This window comes from Lonchura striata, chromosome 11, assembly GCF_046129695.1.
Source record: "Lonchura striata isolate bLonStr1 chromosome 11, bLonStr1.mat, whole genome shotgun sequence".
Taxonomy (NCBI): Eukaryota; Metazoa; Chordata; class Aves; order Passeriformes; family Estrildidae; genus Lonchura; species Lonchura striata.
Window position 1 is genome coordinate 23,606,388 of NC_134613.1, and position 18,711 is coordinate 23,625,098.

The following is an 18,711-nucleotide window of genomic DNA, read 5'->3' on the forward strand; positions in this document are numbered from 1 at the left end:
TCCCACTTTTCCAGAGTTACAATTCCTTTTTTTTTTTAGGGTGCTAAAAAAGATCTGTGAATTCCCGCTTTTTCAGAGCAGCCATTCCTTGTTTTCCCAGAAAGAATTCCAGAGGCGGGATTTGTATCAAAAGCTTTATTGAAATTCCTCAAAGCCAAACAGACAAAAACTCCAAAGGTGGCTCTGCCGGGCCCCCAAATTCCCAAAAAAACCTGGAGCCGCTGGATTTCTACACATGGAAGCTTTCCTAGGAAATCCAAGTCACTTCCAAAGGGATTTATCCCCCGCAGGATCTGTACATTCCCCAAGGATTTTCCTTGTTTTTTTGCCTCCCACAAAGTAAGAAAATACAATTTTCAGGAATTTCCATGGAATTTCAGGCATTGCTCCTGGAATTCCTGGCTTTCCGGGTGAAAAAATTGGGATTTTCCATGTGGTTTTTCCTGGATTAGGGACAGAAATTCCAGAGGGAGCTGATCGGGAAAGCAGGGAGGAGGTGGTTTATTCCAAGATCAGGAAATTTGGGAATTTGGGATATTTTTTTGTAGAAATCCCCATTTTTTTTCATGCCTGCCATTTCCAGGGATTTGGCTGCACTGGAGCCATGAAAATCCCCTAAAATTCCCCTTAAAAACCCCCAAAATAAAAAATACTTACTAAAAACCCTAAAATTCCCCCCCAAATTAAAGGAAAACTGGGAACACACAACACACAGGGATCGCAAAGTCACCAGCTCCGAACCCATCCCGAAAAATCCAACATTCCCAAAAAAAAAAAAAACCAATGTTTGGTCGCTATGTACAAAGAGGGAATTCCCAAAGTCGGGAAAAAGGGCTGAAAATGGCAGCATTCCCAAAAAAAAAAAAAAAAACCAAAACCCATGGAGCAAGGCACCATTGCCACCCCAGGGAGAAGGCCTGGCTGCCATTCCTGAAAAAACGTGGATTTGGGAATGGCAGAGGTGGGAAAATCCCGGCTCATCCATGATTTCAGCTCAGTTTTCTCCTTGGTTTGCTTCCGAGATGTCCAAGCTCCGCTCCGAGAATTCCCAACTCGGTTCCTACTCGACTCTCGCAGTTCCAGGGATTCAAGGAAAAGGATCCAAGGAAAAAATTCCCAAAGAATCGGAGGAGGAGCGGCAGTAAAAATAGGATTTTATTCCCTTCCCACCCTCGCTGCTCCCGCTCGGTTCCCACAGCAACGTTACAATCCGGAAAAAAAAAAACCAAAAAAAAAAAAACCAAAAAAAAAAAACCAGGAAAAGAAAAGGAAATCCAAAGGGTCGGGAGTGGGAAAAGGGGGAATTCCGGGATAAAAACAGTCAAATCACAAGAGGGAATTTTTTCCAGGGAAAAGCTGCTCAGTCGTCCTCATCCCCCTCATCCTCAGGCTCTCGTTTCCTCTTCTGACCCCGCTCTTCCTCTGGAAAAAAGAAAGAATTCCCATTACTCCAGGAGCCACATTCCTGCTTTTCCGGGAATTCCATTTTCCATGGAACTGGGGTGGTTTTTCCTTAGGAAAAGTGGGATTGGTTCCGTACCAGGCTCCTCCTCGTCCTCCTCGTCATCCACCTCGCCGTCGTTGTAGCCTTCCTCATCCTCCTGGAATTCCAGGAAAAAACGGGATGTAAAGCTTGGGATCAAGCCCAGGAGCTTTCCCAATATCCCGTCTTCCAAGGAGGGAATGTCCTTGGCAATGTCCTCAGCCACTTCCCAGTATTCCAGTTTTTTATGGAATAGCAGGAGCTGGCACCGAAAGCCCAGGGAATCAATCCCTGAGCTGCAGCTGGGAATGTGGGAATGTGCCATTCCCGAGTTCAGGAAAACTGCATTGGGATTTATGGGAGTGGGAAAAGCTGGAATGATCCAGAGCCTCGGAGCAGAACTGAGGAGGCTCAGGAACATTCCAGAGGGGCTGGAGGAGAGGGAAAACAAATCCCTGGAATTCTGTTTTCCCCTTTCCCATTCCACTTTCTCACCTCCAATCCCATTTCCCTTCCTCCCATCCCGCTTTCCCCTTTTCCCTTTTTTTTTCCTCCCTCGATTCCATTTTCCCTCCTAAAATCCCATTTTCCTTCCTCCAACCCCATTTTTCCCCCCCTCAATCCCATCCTTCATCCGCCCCAGCAAAACGTGAATCCTAAAATTCCTCAAATCCCAGATTTCCTTCCCAGCTGGTTCCCGCCGATTCCCGAGGCGGAATTCCAAGGCGGAATTCCAAGGCTCACCTCCTCCTCTCCGCTCACATCCTCCTCCTCCCCTTCCTCCTCTTCCTCCTCGTCCTCCTCATCCTCCACTACCTGAGCATCGTCGTCGTATTCCTCCTCTGGAAAAACAAAATCCATGGAAAAAGTTGAGGCTTTTGGAATAATTCCACCCAAAATCTGGGAATCTGAGCAGAGAATTCCTTAGGGATAGCACAGGATTGTCGAGGAATGCAGGGTTGGAGTCGCTCCAGCTGCTCCACTTCCCACTATTCCCAAGGATTTGGGAGCTGGGGAATCCCAGCTTTTCCAGGAATGGATGGAGGAGAGCTTTCCCATCATCCATCCATTGGGAGCCTTCCCATGGACACAAAATTCCAGCCTTTTAGGTGATTCCCAAAATTCCCAGCAGAAAACCAGGAAGTGCCAAGCCCCTGGAATGTTTTCCGTGTGTTTGGGAGCTTTTGGGAACCTTCCCAGAGCTCCCACTCGGCATTCCCGGGAAAAGTGCGCATCCAGCTTTTCTGCTGAGCTGCTGGGATGGGAGAATCCAGAAAATTCCCCGGGATCAGCTGGATCCTTGTCCTGGGACGGGCTCTAGGGGCAGCCAGGGAAAGGTGGTGCCTATAGCACAGGGAATCCTTGGAATTCCCTGGAATTCCAGGCTGTTCCTTCCTCAGTTCTTGGCACAGATCCCCTGGAGCTCCCCGGTGTTTTCCATGCACTTCCCTCATGGAGCAGCTCCCAGATTCCTGCTTTTTTTCCATGCCCATGCAAAAAAATCCCTTTTCCATGAGGATTTCCACAATTCCAGGACATTCCTTCTTATCCATTGCTCATCCCTGTTCCCGTAATTCCTCCAGTCCGTCCCAATCCCACCCCTCCATTCCCAGACGGAGGAATGGGATTTTCCCAGGCCCTGCCACCTCCTCCTCCCCTCATTCCTTTGGGATGCAGGAATCCCACGGAGCACATCCCACCTACCATCCTCATCCTCCTCCTCGTCATCCAGCCCCTCCACGTATCCCTCGGCGTCGGAATCCGGCGCTTCCTTGTCGTCCCGGTCTTTCACTAGGGATAAAACTGAGGAAGTTGCTCCTTCAGGCCCTGCCTGGCTCCTTCCCACCATTCCCTCAGGACACCCGGCTCCTTCCCCTCGTTCCTTCAGGTCCTTTCCCTCATTCCCTCATTCCTTTGGGACACTGAGGTCCTTTCCCTCATTCCCTCCCCTCATTCCCTTACTCTTTCCTTCATTCCCGCATTTCTCCCCTCAATTCCCTCACTTCTTCCTTCATTCCCTCAGGTCCTTCCCCTCACTCCTTTGGGACATGCAGTTCCTTTCCCTGATTTCTTCCCCTCATTCCCTCAGGACACTCGGGTCTTTCCCTCATTTTCTGGGACACTGAGGTTCTTCCCCCCTTCTCCCACCATTTTTTTGGGACACCAAGGGTCCTTCCCTCATTCCCTCAGGACACGGAGATCCTTCCCCCCATTCCCTCAGGACACACAGCTCCCTCTCCCACCATTCCTTCAGGACAATGAGGTCCTTTCCCTCATTCCCTCAATTTATTTCCCTCCATTCCATCAATTTCTTCATTTCCCTCACTCCTTCCCCCAATTCCCTCAGGACACTGAAGTCCTTTCCCTCATCAACTCCTTCCCCTCATTCCTTTGGGACACCAAGATCCTTCCCCTCACTCCCTCAGGTCCTTTCCCTGGTTCCCTCAGGACACAGAGATACTTTCCCTCATCCCTTCCCTTATTCCTCCCCTCATTCCTTCCCCTCAATTCCCTCACATCCCTTCCCTGATTCCCGCATGAGAAAGGTCCTTTCCCTCATTCCTCCATCCCTTCCCTCATTCCCTCACTCCTTCCCCTCAATCCGCTCATTCCTTCCCCTCAATTCCCTCACATCCCTTCCCTGATTTCCTCCTGACAGAGACATCCTTTCCCTCATTCCTCCCCTCAATTCCCTCAACTCCTTCCCCTCATTCCTTCAACTCCTTCCCATCAATTCCCTCATTTCCTCATTCTTTGCCCTCAATTCCCTCAGGTCCCTTCCCTGATTCCCTCATGACAGAGGGGTCCTTCCCCTCATTCCTCCCCTCAATTCCTTCATTCCTCCCCTCAATTCCTTCAACTCCTTCCCATCAATTCCCTCATTTCCTCATTCCTTCCCCTCAATTCCCTCACGTCCCTTCCCTGATTCCCTCCTGACAGAGAGGTTCTTCCCCTCCATTCCCTCCACTCCTTCCCTTCATCCCTTCCCTCAGCGCCCTTCAACTCCTTCCCCTCAATTCCCTCATTCCTTCCCCTCAATTCCCTCAGGTCCCTTCCCTGATTCCCTCATGACAGAGATGTCCTTTCCCTCATTCCTCCCCTCAATTCCTTCATCCCTTCCCTCATTCCCTCACTCCTTCCCCTCAATTCCCTCATTCCTTCCCCTCAATTCCTTCAACTCCTTCCCCTCAATTCCCTCATTCCTCCCCTCAATTCCTTCATCCCTTCCCTCATTCCCTCACTCCTTCCCCTCAATTCCCTCATTCCTTCCCCTCAATTTCTTCAACTCCTTCCCATCAATTCCCTCATTCCTTCCCCTCAATTCCCTCATGACAGAGATGTCCTTTCCCTCATTCCTCCCCTCAATTCCTTCATCCCTTCCCTCATTCCCTCACTCCTTCCCCTCAATTCCCTCATTCCTTCCCCTCAATTTCTTCAACTCCTTCCCATCAATTCCCTCATTCCTTCCCCTCAATTCCCTCATGACAGAGATGTCCTTTCCCTCATTCCTCCCCTCAATTCCTTCATCCCTTCCCTCATTCCCTCACTCCTTCCCCTCAATTCTCTTACTCCTTCCCATCAATTCCCTCACTCCTTCCCCTCAATTCTCTTACTCCTTCCCATCAATTCCCTCACTCCTTCCCCTCAATTCTCTTACTCCTTCCCCTCAATTCCCTCCCTCCCTCTCCCTCCGGGTGCCGGTTCCCATTCCCGTACCATCCTCATCCTCCTCCTCGTCATCCAGCCCCTCCACGTATCCCTCGGCGTCGGAATCCGGCGCTTCCTTGTCGTCCCTGTCGTAGCCGTCCAGGTACGTCAGCTGCGGCAGCAGCTTGAACACGTTTTCTCTGTAGTCGTTCAAGTTGGTCACCTCACAGTTGAACAGGTCTAAGCTCTTCAGGTTTTCCAACTTTTTCTGGGAAAACAAAGGAATTTGGAAGGTTTGCTGGCGCGGGAGTTCCCTCCCAAGGCAAGGAGCCCAAGGGGAATGTGTTCAAGGGATTCCCAGGGGGGTTTTGGGCTCACTGGAGATGGCAGGCACGGGAAAAAAAATGGAATCTTTATATAAAAAATATCCTGAATTCCCAAATTGCCTGAACTTGGAATCAACCAGCTCCTCCCCCCTTTCCCAATCAGCTCCCTCTGGAATTTCCACCCCCAATCCAGGAAAAACCGCTTGGGGAAAAATCCCAATTTCAGTTGAGATGGGAAAGGCTCTCCCTGGAGTCCTGCAGCTCCCAAATCCAAGGGAATGACTGATAGCCAGGAAAGTATCCCAAAGGAGCCAGATCCAGGAATTCCTGCAGACGGAAGCAGGATTGGAGCATTTGGACACAAAAAGCTTTGCTAAGAGAGGTTTAAAAAATTGGATTAGTTTTCCTTAAGAGTACGGAAAATGAACAAACCACGTTTTTCTTTTGGAATGGAATTTTCATTTTAAATGGAATAGGAATTTGATTCCTGGAGGCTTTGTAGAATTTTTCTTTGAGAAGAATTTTGCACTGCTCCCAGAATTTGAAAATTCTAAAAATAAAATCCAAAGGAATCGAGCATTTGCATCAAGGCTTATCCATGGATAAGAAATATCAACTGTAAGGGAATATCTCCCTTCACTTTAATGCAAAAAGCACTCAGGAAAAAGGCCTGGAAATGGGAAAACTGGGAGAGCCGGGAGCATTTCCAGGCTTTTCCTTGAATTTACCAGCCCTGCCTTTTCCCTGTGCTGCAGGAAAGGAGATGCAGGAAGGAGCTGCTCCTGGAAGAAGGATTTTCATGGGAATTGTTGTGCCGGGAGATGGATTCAGAGCCTGCAGAATCCTGGGAAGATGAGATTCCCGCCGGGAATGGGGGAACCCGGCCTGGCAGCCACTAGAGGGAAGCAGCGGCTCACCGGGAACGGGAACAGGGACTTGGGATGCGGCCTGGATCCCGGGATTCGCTGGGATTTGGGGAAGGAATGAGGGGAAAAAGGATCTGGTGCAGAATCCAGGAGTGACGTTCCCTGGAAGCGCCCAAGGCCAGGCTGGGAGCAAACTGGGATAGAGGAAGGAATTCCAAGGGTTTGGAATGGGACGAATCCCACTCCTTAGAGCAAAACCAATTCTCCAGGAGTTGGGATGCAGAAAAAAAATGGGATTAGGGGAAGGAATGAGTGGGGAAAGGATCTGGTACAGATTCCAGGAACGACATTCCCTGGAACCACCCAAGGCCAGGCTGGGAGCAAGCTGGGATAGAGGAAGGAATTCCAAGGGTTTGGAATGGGATGAATCCCATTCCTTAGAGCAAAACCAACTCTCCAGGAGTTGGGATGCAGGAAAAAATGGGATTAGGGGAAGGAATGAGGGAGGAAAGGATATGGCACAGATTCCAGGAGCAATGTTTGCTGAAAGCGCCCAAGGCTGGGCTTGAAGCAACCTGGGATAGAGGAAGGAATTCCAAGGGTTTGGAACGGGATGAATCCCATTCCCAGGAGCAATCCCGACTCACCAGAGGTTCTATTGTCCCGAGATCTTTAATTTTGTTGCCGCTTAGGTTTAGGTGCGTGAGGTTCGGACACTTCTCTGCCAACACTTCCAGGCCTCCTGAGATTCTGTTGTCGCTCAACTCGAGCTGCAAAAGGGCCCAAAAACATCCTCAAAAATCCCATCGGATCCCGTTTCCAGCGGCTTTTCCGCACGTGGAGAAGGGGCAGAGCGGGATTTGGCTCGGGGAGGGGGGATTTACCTTCTTAAGTTTGTTTAACTTTGGTAAGTTTGCAACTGAGGTTAAGCCGACGTTGATTGTGCTGAGGAATTCCAGCTCCTCAAACTCATCCGTGAGGCCCTCGATTTTCCCTTCGTACGACCGGCAGTTGTCCAGAACGAGCTCTTTCACCTGCGACGGGAACAAATCGAGGAAAAAAGAGGAGGAATTCCAGGGAATTAGCAAGAGCCAGGAGTTTTTCAGCAGAGAAACGCGGGAGTTTGGGGCTGAGGTAAGACAAAAGCCGAGATCAAGGCAGCGTTCCTGATCCCACACGCCGAGGGTAAAAAAATCCCAAGATTCCCAAAATAAACCACCAAACCAGTCGGTGGGTTGAAATTTAGATAGAAAACCCCCCCAAAATACGGAAAATAAGTAGATCTTTTCCCTCAACGGTGTTTAATTATCAGGATTCTCCAGAGGATCCATTTGGGGATAAATAAAGATGTTTTTTCCCTTCACGTGAGGGAAAAAGCTCCCACAATTCCCAAAAAAAGTGCCCAAATTATTAATTGGGTTGAAATTCAGGTGGAAAATTCATGGATCTTTTTCCTCCATGGTGTTTAATTACCAGGATTCTCCAGAGGATCCATTTGGGATAAATAAATAGGCTTTTTACCCTCATGTTTTGCAAACGCACCCGGAGTTCCTGCCAAAAAAAAAGGTGGGAAAATTGGAATGGAGGCGAATCCTCCTTATCTGTGTCTCTGCTCCGTTTTCTCATCCCAGCATCCCTGGAACAGGAAGCTCCAGGTGGGTTTTGCCTCAGAGGAATTTGGGAATTCCTCACAGGAATTTCAGGAGCGGGAACGGAGGGGAAGGGAATGAGCCCTGAGGGACAAACAGCACTGCTCCCGATCCCACACTCTGAGGGAAAAACCCCTCAAAATTCCCAAATTACTCATTGGATTGAAATTCAGGTGAAAAATTCACGGATCTTTTCCCTCCATGGTGTTTAATTACCAGGATTCTCCAGAGGATCCATTTGGGATAAATAGAGTTTTTTCCCCTCATGTTCTCCACGCACACCCGGAGTTCCCGCCAAAAAAAAAGGTGGGAAAATTGGAATGGAGGCGAATCCTCCTTATCTGTGTCTCTGCTCCGTTTTCTCATCCCAGCATCCCTGGAACAGGAAGCTCCAGGTGGGTTTTGCCTCAGAGGAATTTGGGAATTCCTCACAGGAATTTCAGGAGCGGGAATGGAGGGGAGGGAATGAGCCCTGAGGGACAAACAGCACTGCTCCTGATCCAGGAGGTGGGATATCCATCCCTCCATCCTCTCCCAGCATGGAAAACAGGGAATTGCACAGAAAACCAGCGAATTCGACAACAATTCCCTCAGAGATTTAAGGAAGAGCTGGAAATAGTCTTGGATAAAAAGGAAAACCTCTCAGCACCAAAGCAAATGACCCAACTGCCTTTTTTATCCCCTTTTAATTTGTATTTTTTTTGAATCTTGGAATGTTTCGGGTTGGAAGGGACTTTGAAGATCGTCCCATTCCAACATCTCCATGGAGTTTTTTATGGAAGGTTGTTTACTCCCCGCTTTTCAGGAAGTTTGGTGCACAAATTCCACATTCCCTCCTTCCCTGTTTCCAGCACTGGGCAAAGGCACAGATCCAACAAATCCATGGAGAAAGCTCCTGGAATCCAAGAGGGACACGTTTGGGAAGCTTGGATGAGTTCAGAGACAGTTTGGGAAGAGCAGAGCACATTCCCAACCCTTCCCAAGAGCAACATCGTGTCGGTGTTAACTCCCTGAACCTCTGGAAACAGCAGCATTCCAAACAAAATTCCAGCATGGCTCCATGCCCTAAGAATCCTCAAGGAAATCCAGGTGTGCCAAAGGAGGAGGAACTGGATTTGTGGGATTTTTCCCAACACCCACAGCTCTCTGCCTTCCACGGCACATTCCCTCTCCATAAAATCTCGGGATTTCAAAGAGGAGAAGCCTTGGGAGAGGCCATCACTTTCCACAGCTCCTCTAACAGGGAACTTTTCCAAGGATTTGTCCCCCCCAAAATTCCAACCAGGGGCGAGAAATTATCTAGATTTCCCACTCCAATCCCACCTGGAACGCCACCAGACCAGCAAAAAACTTGGATGAGCTTCCTACTCAATCCCGGGATTACCGGAGCTGCTCCGAAGGCTCCGATGAGCCAACCCCCGCTCCAAGATCATCCCAAAATCCTCAAGAACCCAATTAAAATCATCAACTAATTAAATTCCAGCTGCAATTCCAAGCTCTCCATGACCCAACCCCACGGCAGCTCAGAGCTGTCCCACTCCCGGTGGGAAACAGGGAAGGCTTCCATGGGATATCTCCCAGCAGCTGCTCCGTGTCCGCTTGGCCACAGCTCCGGAGCTCTTCCAGGTTTTTCCAGAGCCCTTGGAATTCTGCCCAGGGCAGGGCGGGCAGCAGGTGCCATGGCCCTTGGCCACCGGGGATTCCCATCCCATGGGATTCCCATCCCAGGGGGATCCTCAGCTGCTGCTGCTCAGGAATGAGGAGCTGACCTGGAGCGGGATAGCATTCCAAAGGGAAGGGAGAATTCCCGAGGTTTTCCGTCCTTTTCCTGCCCCGGGATAAACAGTGGATGGAATTCCTTCCCCAAACCCCACGGGATTTGGGTATGGATACAGCCCCTCCAGGGCTTTTTTGGGAATATCCCAGATGGGATAAACTGATTCCTGAATCCTTGGGAATGCTCCGTTCCCAGCTCTTTCACACCAGCTCATCCCAACTGGAATTCCAACCTGGAATGAGAGAATCCTTGGAAAGCACCACTAAACCGTGGAACCCAGCCATCAACCCAACCCCACCACTTTTCCGGATGAAACCTTTCCTGGGAATACCAAATTCCCATTGGGAAATATCCAAGATGGCATAAATGGATTTCCAACCAGTTATCCACGAGCATCTCCTGGCTGGGAATGTGCTGGGAAGAGAATCCCAAAACTCCCGGGGCAGGGAGAGACAGTGCTGGAACACGACCCCGTTCCCGGGAAATCCCAATTCCATGGAAATCCTGGGAATCGCCCAGCCCAGAGAATCCCACAGCAGAGGCTGGGAAGGGACTGGATGGGATTAACACGGATACTGGGATCAGGAGCAGAATTCCATCGGCTCCTCTACGGATGGAAGCGGCACCGCGGCTGCCAGGGCTTCCCGGGAATTCTCTGGGATTTCTCCAAGCTCCAGTTCATGGGAATTCCCCCTAGCCAAGGAATCCTGTTTCCTTCAGCCGTTCCCCGGGGGATCTGAGGAATCCAGCATTCCCGAGGAAAGGCAGGATCCTTGGGAACGCGCTCCATTCCTGCCTCTTCCACGCCAGCTCATCCAGCTGGAATTCCAACCCAGAGCCAGAGAAATCCTTGGAAAACGCTCGGAAGAATCCATGGAACGCAGCCATCCATCCAACCTTTCCCGGGAACACCAAATTCCCATCCCCAGGAAGCTCCAACCGGACTCCAACCTCATCCTGGCTTTCCCAAAATTCCCATCGGAATTCCTCCTCTGCTGCAACTCCCTTGGAAAACCCCTCCAAGAAATTCCAGCATTCCGGGATCCCGGAGGCTGGAAAAGACATCCAGGACCGAGTCCAAGCTGTGCCTGATCCCAAAGCTCCGAGTGGCACTTCCAGGAATTTTTTGGACACTTCCAGGGATGGGAATTCCACAAGGGCTGCCCTTTCCAATGTTTATCCACCTTTTTCCATGAAAAAATTCCTGCTGATGTCCCACCTGAGCCTCCCCTGGCATTCAGAAGGAATTTTAGGAAGGCTCCTCCCTTTTTTCCAGGAAAAACCAGGAAAAAAGCCAAAGTCTCTCCTTCCCCCCAGTCCATGGCGATTCCATCAGGGATCAAACTTTTATTCCTCCCAATCCTGGCTTTTAAATTCCCAATATTCTCATTCCCGGTCCTTTTCTTTTCCCTCTGGAAAATTTAATTCCAAAGGGAAACAGTGAGAAAATCTGTGGAAAAATTCCCTGCAAAATCAAAAATAGGTTTTTCAAAAAAGCTTTCTCCTCTCAGCTGTTTTTCCCATTTTTCCTTTTTTTTTTTTTTTCGGCATTCTGTTGGATTTGGTTTTTGCCTCCTGAGAATCCCGTTTTTTTGGGAAATTCCAAATGTTCTGATGGAATTTGGGGCAATCAAGGAATTTCTTCCCCACATTAAATCAAAATTTCAGGCTAATTTTAACCCCCCCAGCCACCCCTGCTTCCCAATATTTGGATTTTCCCCCAGGTTTTCCAATGGGAATGAGCACCAAAGTGCCAAAATCTGACCAGGGGAACACATCCTGAAGGAAATTAAGATCAAGTAATTAATTATAATCAAAATTATATTGATAAGAAAAATAAAATCACCATTTTGCTGTGATTCGTAAATTTAACGGGATAAAAAGTGGGAATAGCTGGGGGAAAAAACATCCAAAAACATCCAAGAATTCCCAGTTTTCCAGCAGTAAAATCCACTTTTTTTCCTGACACTGAATTAACATTAAAAAAATTAAAGAGGAAATTGAAAAGCTAAACAACAAAAATGAAACAGGCGAAGGAATTTCTCCACAGAATCCACCCGAGGATATTTTTGGGATGTTTTATTAATCAGGATGTGACTTTCTGGGATTATCCAATGGAAAAAATTAAGGGAAACAATTCCCAAACTCATCCTGCCCACCCAAAACTCCCTAAAATCCAAGAACTAATGACTTTGGCATCAAGATTCCTGCCAAATCCCAATTCCAGAGGGTGGAATTAGCAGGATTTTCCTTTAATACTTTCAAGGAACAAAACTCATCCCACAAACTCCGTTCCCTATAAAAACACGTGCTCACAGCTCAGAACACAACAACATTCCCGACTGCAATTTCCAGCTCTCTGCCTAAAAACCTGGAAAAACGGGATTTAGACCACTTTGTGGGGGGGATCAAGGTACCAAATTCCCTGAAAATTCCAAGGAAAACCAAGCGGCGAAAGGTGAAATTCACGATTTTCCTGCTGCCCATTCCCAGCCCTGAGTAGCAGGGAACTCCCTCCAGCTCCGAGTTTTCCCAACTTTTTATTTTTTTTTTTTTTTTTTTTTTGGCGTGAGGCAAAAGCGAGCAGAAGCAGCAGACGATCCAAACGTGGAAAAGAGGGAGGGAAAAAAATTGAGTTTATCCCTTTGGAAGCTGGTTTTACACAAGAGTTCGAAACGAGGAAGGAAACCCGCAGCGATGAGGGCGGCGAGGCAGGAACGGGGGGGGGGGGGGGCAAAAAACGAGCAAATAAAAAAAAACCAAACCAAAAAAAGGAAAAGAACTATTTAAAAACTTAAGGGGGAAAAAAGAGGAGGATGAAAAGCAGGAAAAGACTTCCCGAGCCCAAGGCTGCTCCCCACAGGGCCCTGCCCAGGAAGGAGGCGGATTCCCGGCCGCCCTCCTCACGCGGGGGAACCGCGGCGCTCCTCCCGCTGCTCCCCCTGCGGGCCTCGCCTTGCCTCGAACAATCAAGAAACCCTAATTTTTTTAAACAAGCTATCCGTTTGTTTTTTCGTCTTTTATTTTATTTATTTATTTTCCTTCTTATTTTACCCCCAACGCGGCCCTCACCAATCCCCTCCCGCCCCGCGGCCGGCGACAAAATGGCAGCGCCGCCCGTCATGTCGGGAGGGCTCCGCCGCAACCTCCGCAGCGCCTCAGCCCCGGCGCCGGCGGGCTCCCTCACGGCCGAGGCAGCGGCAGGAGGAGGAGGAGGAGATGAGGAGGAGGAGATGGAGGAGGAGGAGGCGGCGGCCGTGAGGGGAAGGCGGGGGTGGCGGTGAGGGGGGGGCCAGCACAGAACATGGCGCCGCGTCCTACTTGGCGCTGCGCTCGCCTCACGGAGCCCCCCCGGCCATGGCGGCCGTACCGCTGAGTCCTCCCCGCCACCCCTCACCTCCGCCGGCCTCCTCCTCCTCCTCCCGCTCGCCCAGGAGTTTTTAAACTTTAAAGCGCAGCTTCCGCCGCCCCGCGCCCGCCTTTGTCGCGTGTGTGTTCCCCCCCGCCCCGTCCCCCCGGAGCACACCGCGCTCGGTTCGGCCGCCGCGTCCCGCCGCGCTGCCCCGGGCCATGCCCGCTGAGGTACGTTCGCCGCCCGGCTCTCCCCTCCCCGCAGCCTCCCCGGGCGGCTCGGCGGCGCCGGGGCTCGGTGGAGCCTCCCCGGGCCGGGGGTTTGAGGGGAAGGGGCTTCCCCGCCGCGGCCCCGCCTGCCCCCGGCCCCCTCCCGCCCGCTCTTTCTTTTTGGGGTGCTTTTCCTATTTTTTCGCTTCTTTCCTCCCCGCTGTTATTTCATTGCTTGTTTGGGGGGTTTTGTTGGGTTTTTTGGTCGGTTCTTTTTTTTTTTTTTTTTTGTCCTGCCAAAGTTTTTTCGCCGTCCCCCCGTTTATTCCGCCAGACGCGGAACAACAACCTGAAGTCCGGCCCCGGGGGAAGGAAGGGGGGGAAAAGGGGGAAGAAGGAAAAACACGCACACACATCCAGCCTTTTTGTGCGTGTGTGGGGATGGAGGGGGTGGAGAGTGCGTTCATTTCTTCCAATATTATTTTTTATTATTCTTATGGTTATTAGGATTGTTATTCAACGCTCGCGCTACCGGCGGCGATGCCCCATCGCCAGCAAAATTTAAAAAAAAAAAAACACCACAACAACAGAGGAGGGGAAAAAAAAAAAAAAAAAAAAAAGCCCAAACCAAACCCAACCAACGCTAAGCGTCGGTTTCAAAATTCTTTCCTTTTATCTTCTCAGCATCTGGAGAGAGGGAGAGAGAGAGAGAGAGAGAAAGGGCGCGTTCATGAGGACTACAAAGTTACAAATATGGCTCCCCAGTCTCTCTTGCCTGATCACTGCAAAGAAATGAAGACGCACTTTAAACTAAACCATTCGCAACTCACTCGCAGTCCCTGCCTGCCTCTCCCTAGCCCAGCGCCCTGCACAAATATTTGCCAACTAAACACGCCGAGAGAGAGAGCAGCGAGCAACTTATTTTTTATTTAACGCACGGCCAGCCCCTGTGCGAGGCATCGCAGCCCGGCACGGGCAGGAGCAGCGGCGGGGAGCCCCGAGCGGCCCCGGAGCGCCCCGCGCCCCCCAAGCCGGGGGGCGCAGCCCCCCGCACGCACAGGTAGGCACCTCAAGGGCAGCAGCGGCCCCGCCAACACCTGGCACGCTCCACCCCGCCAAAAAAAAAAAAAAAAATTAAAAAAAAATAACCGTGGGGATGCCTTTTTATTATTCTCATCATTAGCGTTATTAGCGTTAATTTTTTTTTTTTTTTTTTTTTTCCGGGCATTGCATTGCTTACATCTGAGGGCGTCCTGTTCCGCAGCTCTAAGTGGATCCTTTTCTTCATGTCCATGTCCGTGGCTGGCGGGAGGCGCGGAGGGTGCGCGGCTCGGCTGGCGCAGTGACCCCGTGCAGAGCCCCCCGATCGCGGGGCGCGGAGGGACTCGGGCTCGCCCAGCGCCGCTCGGAAGCCCGAGCGCAGCACCGCGGCGCGCACTAACCTGATAACCGCGGGGGCGGGCGCCGCGCCGCGATTGACGGCGCGCCCGGCCAATGGCGGCGCGCCGCCGCCGCGGCTCGGCCAATCAGCGGCGCGAGGCGCGGCGGAAGCCAATGGGGGAGCGGCTGTGCCGGGCAGGGGGACAGCCCGGCGCCGAGCCCAGGCTCATTCCGCGCCGCCGCCTGACGGGGACGGAGCGGCCGCGGCTCCGCCGCGCCGGGCGCGCCGCGCGCTGCGCCCTGCGCCCGCCCGAGCCCGCGGGAGGAGCCGCGGTGGGCAGCGGCCGCCACGGCGGAGCCGCCCGGCCACGGCAGCGCAGCCTGGAGGGAGGGAAAGGTGCGGAGCGAGGCACGGGAATGGCGCGGGCCCCGGCGGCGGGGGGCGGGCGGCGGGCGGGGCGAGCGAGGGAGGGACGGCAATGGCGGCGGCGCTGAGGGGAGGGGGAGCGGCTCCTGAGGGCGGCGGGAGCCCCGGGAAGGGAAGGGAAGGGAAGGGAAGGGAAGGGAAGGGAAGGGAAGGACAGGGAAGGGAAGGGAAGGGAAGGGAAGGGAAGGGAAGGGAAGGGAAGGGAAGGGAAGGAAGGGAAGGGAAGGGAAGGGAGGGGAAGGGAAGGGAAGGAAGGGAAGGGAGGGGAAGGGAAGGGAAGGGAAGGGAAGGGAAGGACAGGGAAGGGAAGGGAAGGACAGGGAAGGGAAGGGAAGGGAAGGGGAGGGAAGGGAAGGGAAGGGAAGGAAGGGGAAAGGAAGGGAAGGGAGGGGAAGGGAAGGGAAGGGAAGGGAAGGGAAGGGGAGGGAGGGAAGGGAAGGGAGGGATGGGAAGGGAAGGAAGGGGAAGGGAAGGGAAGGGAAGGGAAGGAAAGGAGAGGGAAGGGAAGGGAAGGGAAGGGAAGGGAAGGGAAGGAAGGGGAAGGGAAGGACAGGGAAGGGGAAGGGAAGGGAAGGGAAGGGAAGGGAAGGGAGGAAGGGAAGGGAAGGAAAGAGGAAAGAGGAAAGAGGAAAGAGGAAAGGAAAGGAAAGGGAAGGAAAGGGAAGGGAAGGGAAGGGAAAGGGAAAGGGAAAGGGAAAGGGGGGAAGGGAAGGGGGATCCCCCCGGGAACATCCCTGAGGGGCAGCGGCTGTGCTGAGCTGGAGCAGGGCCCAGGGTGGGAATGCCTCAGTTCCCAGGAAAGATAGAAAGGGATTTATTTTATTTTATTTATTTTTTTGTGTGTTTTTTTTCCCTTGGAGTGTCAGGGTGAGGGTGGTGGGCTCAGGCTGGAGGAGAGCAGGGGGTGTTGGCAAGGAGTTCCTGTCCGGGATGGAATTCCAGAGGAGCTGTGGCTGCTCCATCCCGGGAATGTCCCGGGGCAGGTTGGAGCAGCCCGGGAGAGCGGAAGGCGTTGGGGTTGGGACCGCACGGGTTTGAGGTGCAGGAATTGGGAAGGAAAATGGGATGCTCCAGGGATGGAGCCAGGCTGGGAGTGCTGGAGAAGGGAAGGATCCAGGGAATCCTCAGAGCCTAAAGGAGAGCTGGAGAGGGACTGGGACAAGGACCAGGACGCAGGGAAGGGCTCCCGCTGGGAAAGGGGAGATTGGGATGGGATATTGGGAAGGAATTCCTGGCGGGGCTGGAGCTCTCCGGGCTCCATCCCTGGGATGTCCAGGGTGAGCCTGGAGCAGCCTGGGATACTGGGAATGATCCCAGCCCGTGGAATGGGATGAGCTTGGAGCTCCGTCCCATCCCAAACCATTCCCTGCTCCCAGATCCTTTTCCAGGCGCTGCAGGATGAGGATCCAAGGCAAGAGCCGCTCTTTTCCAAGGATTTGGGATTTCCAAGCTGTTCCCATCGGCTGGAGCAGAACTCGGGTAAAAAGTGCTTCAATTCCTTCTGAAATCCCCGTTTATCCATTCCCGCTTTCCCTGGAAAACACAGGGCTGGAAAATCCCAAAGGGCTGTTGGAAAGCATCAAGGGAACGCTGAAAATCCTCGGAAAACGTGATTTTATCCGTGTATTTTACAGGACAGGATGGAGATAAAGCCTCAGCTGTGAGCATGGAAGAATTCCAGGAATATGGATCGAACCAGGAAGAATTGTGTTGGGAATGGGATGGGAGAAGCTGGATCCAGCTCCGGGTAAAAATTCCAATTTCAGCAACAGAAAACTGCAAATTGATCCTTTTTTTTTGGGATGATTGAGGGGTTTAGGATGGAAGTTTGGGATGGGCCGAGAAATCCTCGGTTGGAATTAATATTCCAAACTTTTTGAAACGTTTGGGATTTGGGAATGAGGCAGAATTTGATCCGAGCTCTGTTTAAATTTCTCTTTTCCAGGTATCCCCAGAAGTGGCTCCTGGGCCGAATCTTTGGGAATTTTTCATGGAATTTCTTCTCCTGGTGCCGTTGAAAACCGTTGGAAAAGGACTTTTCTCCTGGAATAAAAATTTGCTGGGACAAGCTGGGATTTCAAAGGAATTTCCGGGAGTGCAAAGCTGCTTTTTCCTTTGTTTTTTTCCAAGGAAAAAAAATGCGGATTTTGATTGTTTGAAGGTGCAGAAAATTCCTTTTTCTTTTATTACCGAGGGAATTTCTTCCCAGTTCCAAGCCAGAATTCCCTGTTTAAAGCTGCTCCTGTCGTTGTTTGTATTCCAAGAGTTTGGGAATTAAAAAAAAAAATTTGGGAATTGTAATGTTGGGAATAAATCTGAAGGGTTATTTTTCCACGGTGCAATTTTCCTTCTGTGATTTTTAATTCCTGGGGTGTTTCTTCCTGCTTTGTTTTTATAGGAATTCTGAATTTGTGGGGTTGGTTTTTAATGGGAATGGTTGGGATTTTTTCCTGGTTTGTTTTTATCAGGAATTTGGAATTTATGGGATTGGTTTTTTGAGGGAATTTGAGGTTTTTTTTCCTTGTTTTTAACAGGAATTTGTAATGGAATTCCTGGGATTTTTCCTTGTTTATTTTTAAGAGGAATTCTGAGTTTGTGGGATTTGTTTTTGCCGGGAATTTTTAATGGAATTCCTGGGATTTTTCCTTGTTTCTTTCACCGCTAATTTTGAAATTATTTGGATGTGTTTTTTAAGGGGAATTTTCAATGGAATTTGTCCAGTCCATTTTTACCAGGAATTCTGAATTTATGTTTTTTTTTTTTTTTTTCCTTGTTAATTTTTAACAGGAATTTGTGGAGTTTTTCCCTCGTTAATTTTTACCAGGAATTTTCCGTTTGTGGGATTTTTCCTTGTTTATTTTTAAGAGGAATTTTGAATCGATGGGATTGGTTTTTTAGCAGGAATTTGTGATGGAATTTGTGGAATTTTTCCTTGTTTATTTTTAAGAGGAATTTTGAATTTGTGGGGTTGTTTTTGGTTTTTTTCCCAAGGAATTTGAGGGTTTCCCCCCCTTGGCTGTTTGAACGGGAATTTTGAATTGATGGGATTTATTTTTCCCAGGAATTTCTGGGGTTTTCCCTTGTTTTATTTTTCCCAGGAATTTCTGGGATTTTCCCTTGTTTATTTTTCCCAGGAATTTCTGGGATTTTCCCTTGTTTTATTTTTCCCAGGAATTTCTGGGATTTTCCCTTGTTTATTTCCCACAGGAAATTGCAACTTTTCCCTTTCTTTTCCCAGGATTCCCTCCCAAATTCCACAGGAAAAAATTCCCAAAATCCCCCAAATCCCCACCCTCAGCTTTCCCAGCTGGGGAACTTTGGGATCAAACAAATCGCTGGGATCCAGGAATTCCATGGAAGACACCCTTGGGATGCCACGGGAATTCCCAAGTTGTGGTCTAACCCCTTAAAGTTGGAATTTTTGCAGCGTTCCGGGGGAAAAAATTGGGAAAATCTGATTTAAAAAATTGAGGAAAAGCTGATTCGAAGGTAAAAAACGAGGAGAAAAATTCCAGGATAGCTCCAAAATTCCCTAAACTGGATTTTTTTTTTTTTTTTTAAATTAAATTAGCTTTTTCCTGAGAAAATGTATGG

General features: G+C 50.5%; 1 protein-coding gene and 1 long non-coding RNA gene across 4 annotated transcripts; one reads left to right on the plus strand and one right to left on the minus strand.

Annotated features, from left to right (window-relative positions):
• Positions 1 to 120: 120 nt before the first annotated feature.
• Positions 121 to 14,765, minus strand: ANP32A (acidic nuclear phosphoprotein 32 family member A). 2 transcript variants are annotated; one of them, XM_077785961.1, is made up of 8 exons: positions 14,551 to 14,765; positions 7,208 to 7,357; positions 6,971 to 7,093; positions 5,201 to 5,399; positions 3,188 to 3,274; positions 2,228 to 2,325; positions 1,541 to 1,601; positions 121 to 1,422 (listed from the first exon to the last, which is right to left on the minus strand). In XM_077785961.1, exons 1-8 carry the CDS (start codon positions 14,602 to 14,604, stop codon positions 1,361 to 1,363), a joined length of 834 nt encoding a protein of 277 aa, XP_077642087.1. In that variant the 5' UTR covers positions 14,605 to 14,765; the 3' UTR covers positions 121 to 1,360. The 2 variants fall into 2 exon arrangements, with proteins under 2 accessions (XP_077642087.1, XP_077642086.1); XM_077785960.1 differs by having other exon boundaries at positions 3,188 to 3,286; positions 14,551 to 14,764.
• Positions 14,766 to 14,979: 214 nt separating this feature from the next.
• Positions 14,980 to 17,459, plus strand: LOC110477572 (uncharacterized). Of its 2 annotated transcripts, none has more exons than XR_013340684.1 (4): positions 14,980 to 15,087; positions 16,494 to 16,596; positions 16,752 to 16,864; positions 17,063 to 17,459. It is a non-coding gene; the product is annotated as an uncharacterized LOC110477572 (long non-coding RNA). The 2 variants fall into 2 exon arrangements; XR_013340683.1 differs by having other exon boundaries at positions 14,987 to 15,087; positions 16,506 to 16,596.
• The last annotated feature ends 1,252 nt before the right edge of the window (positions 17,460 to 18,711 follow it).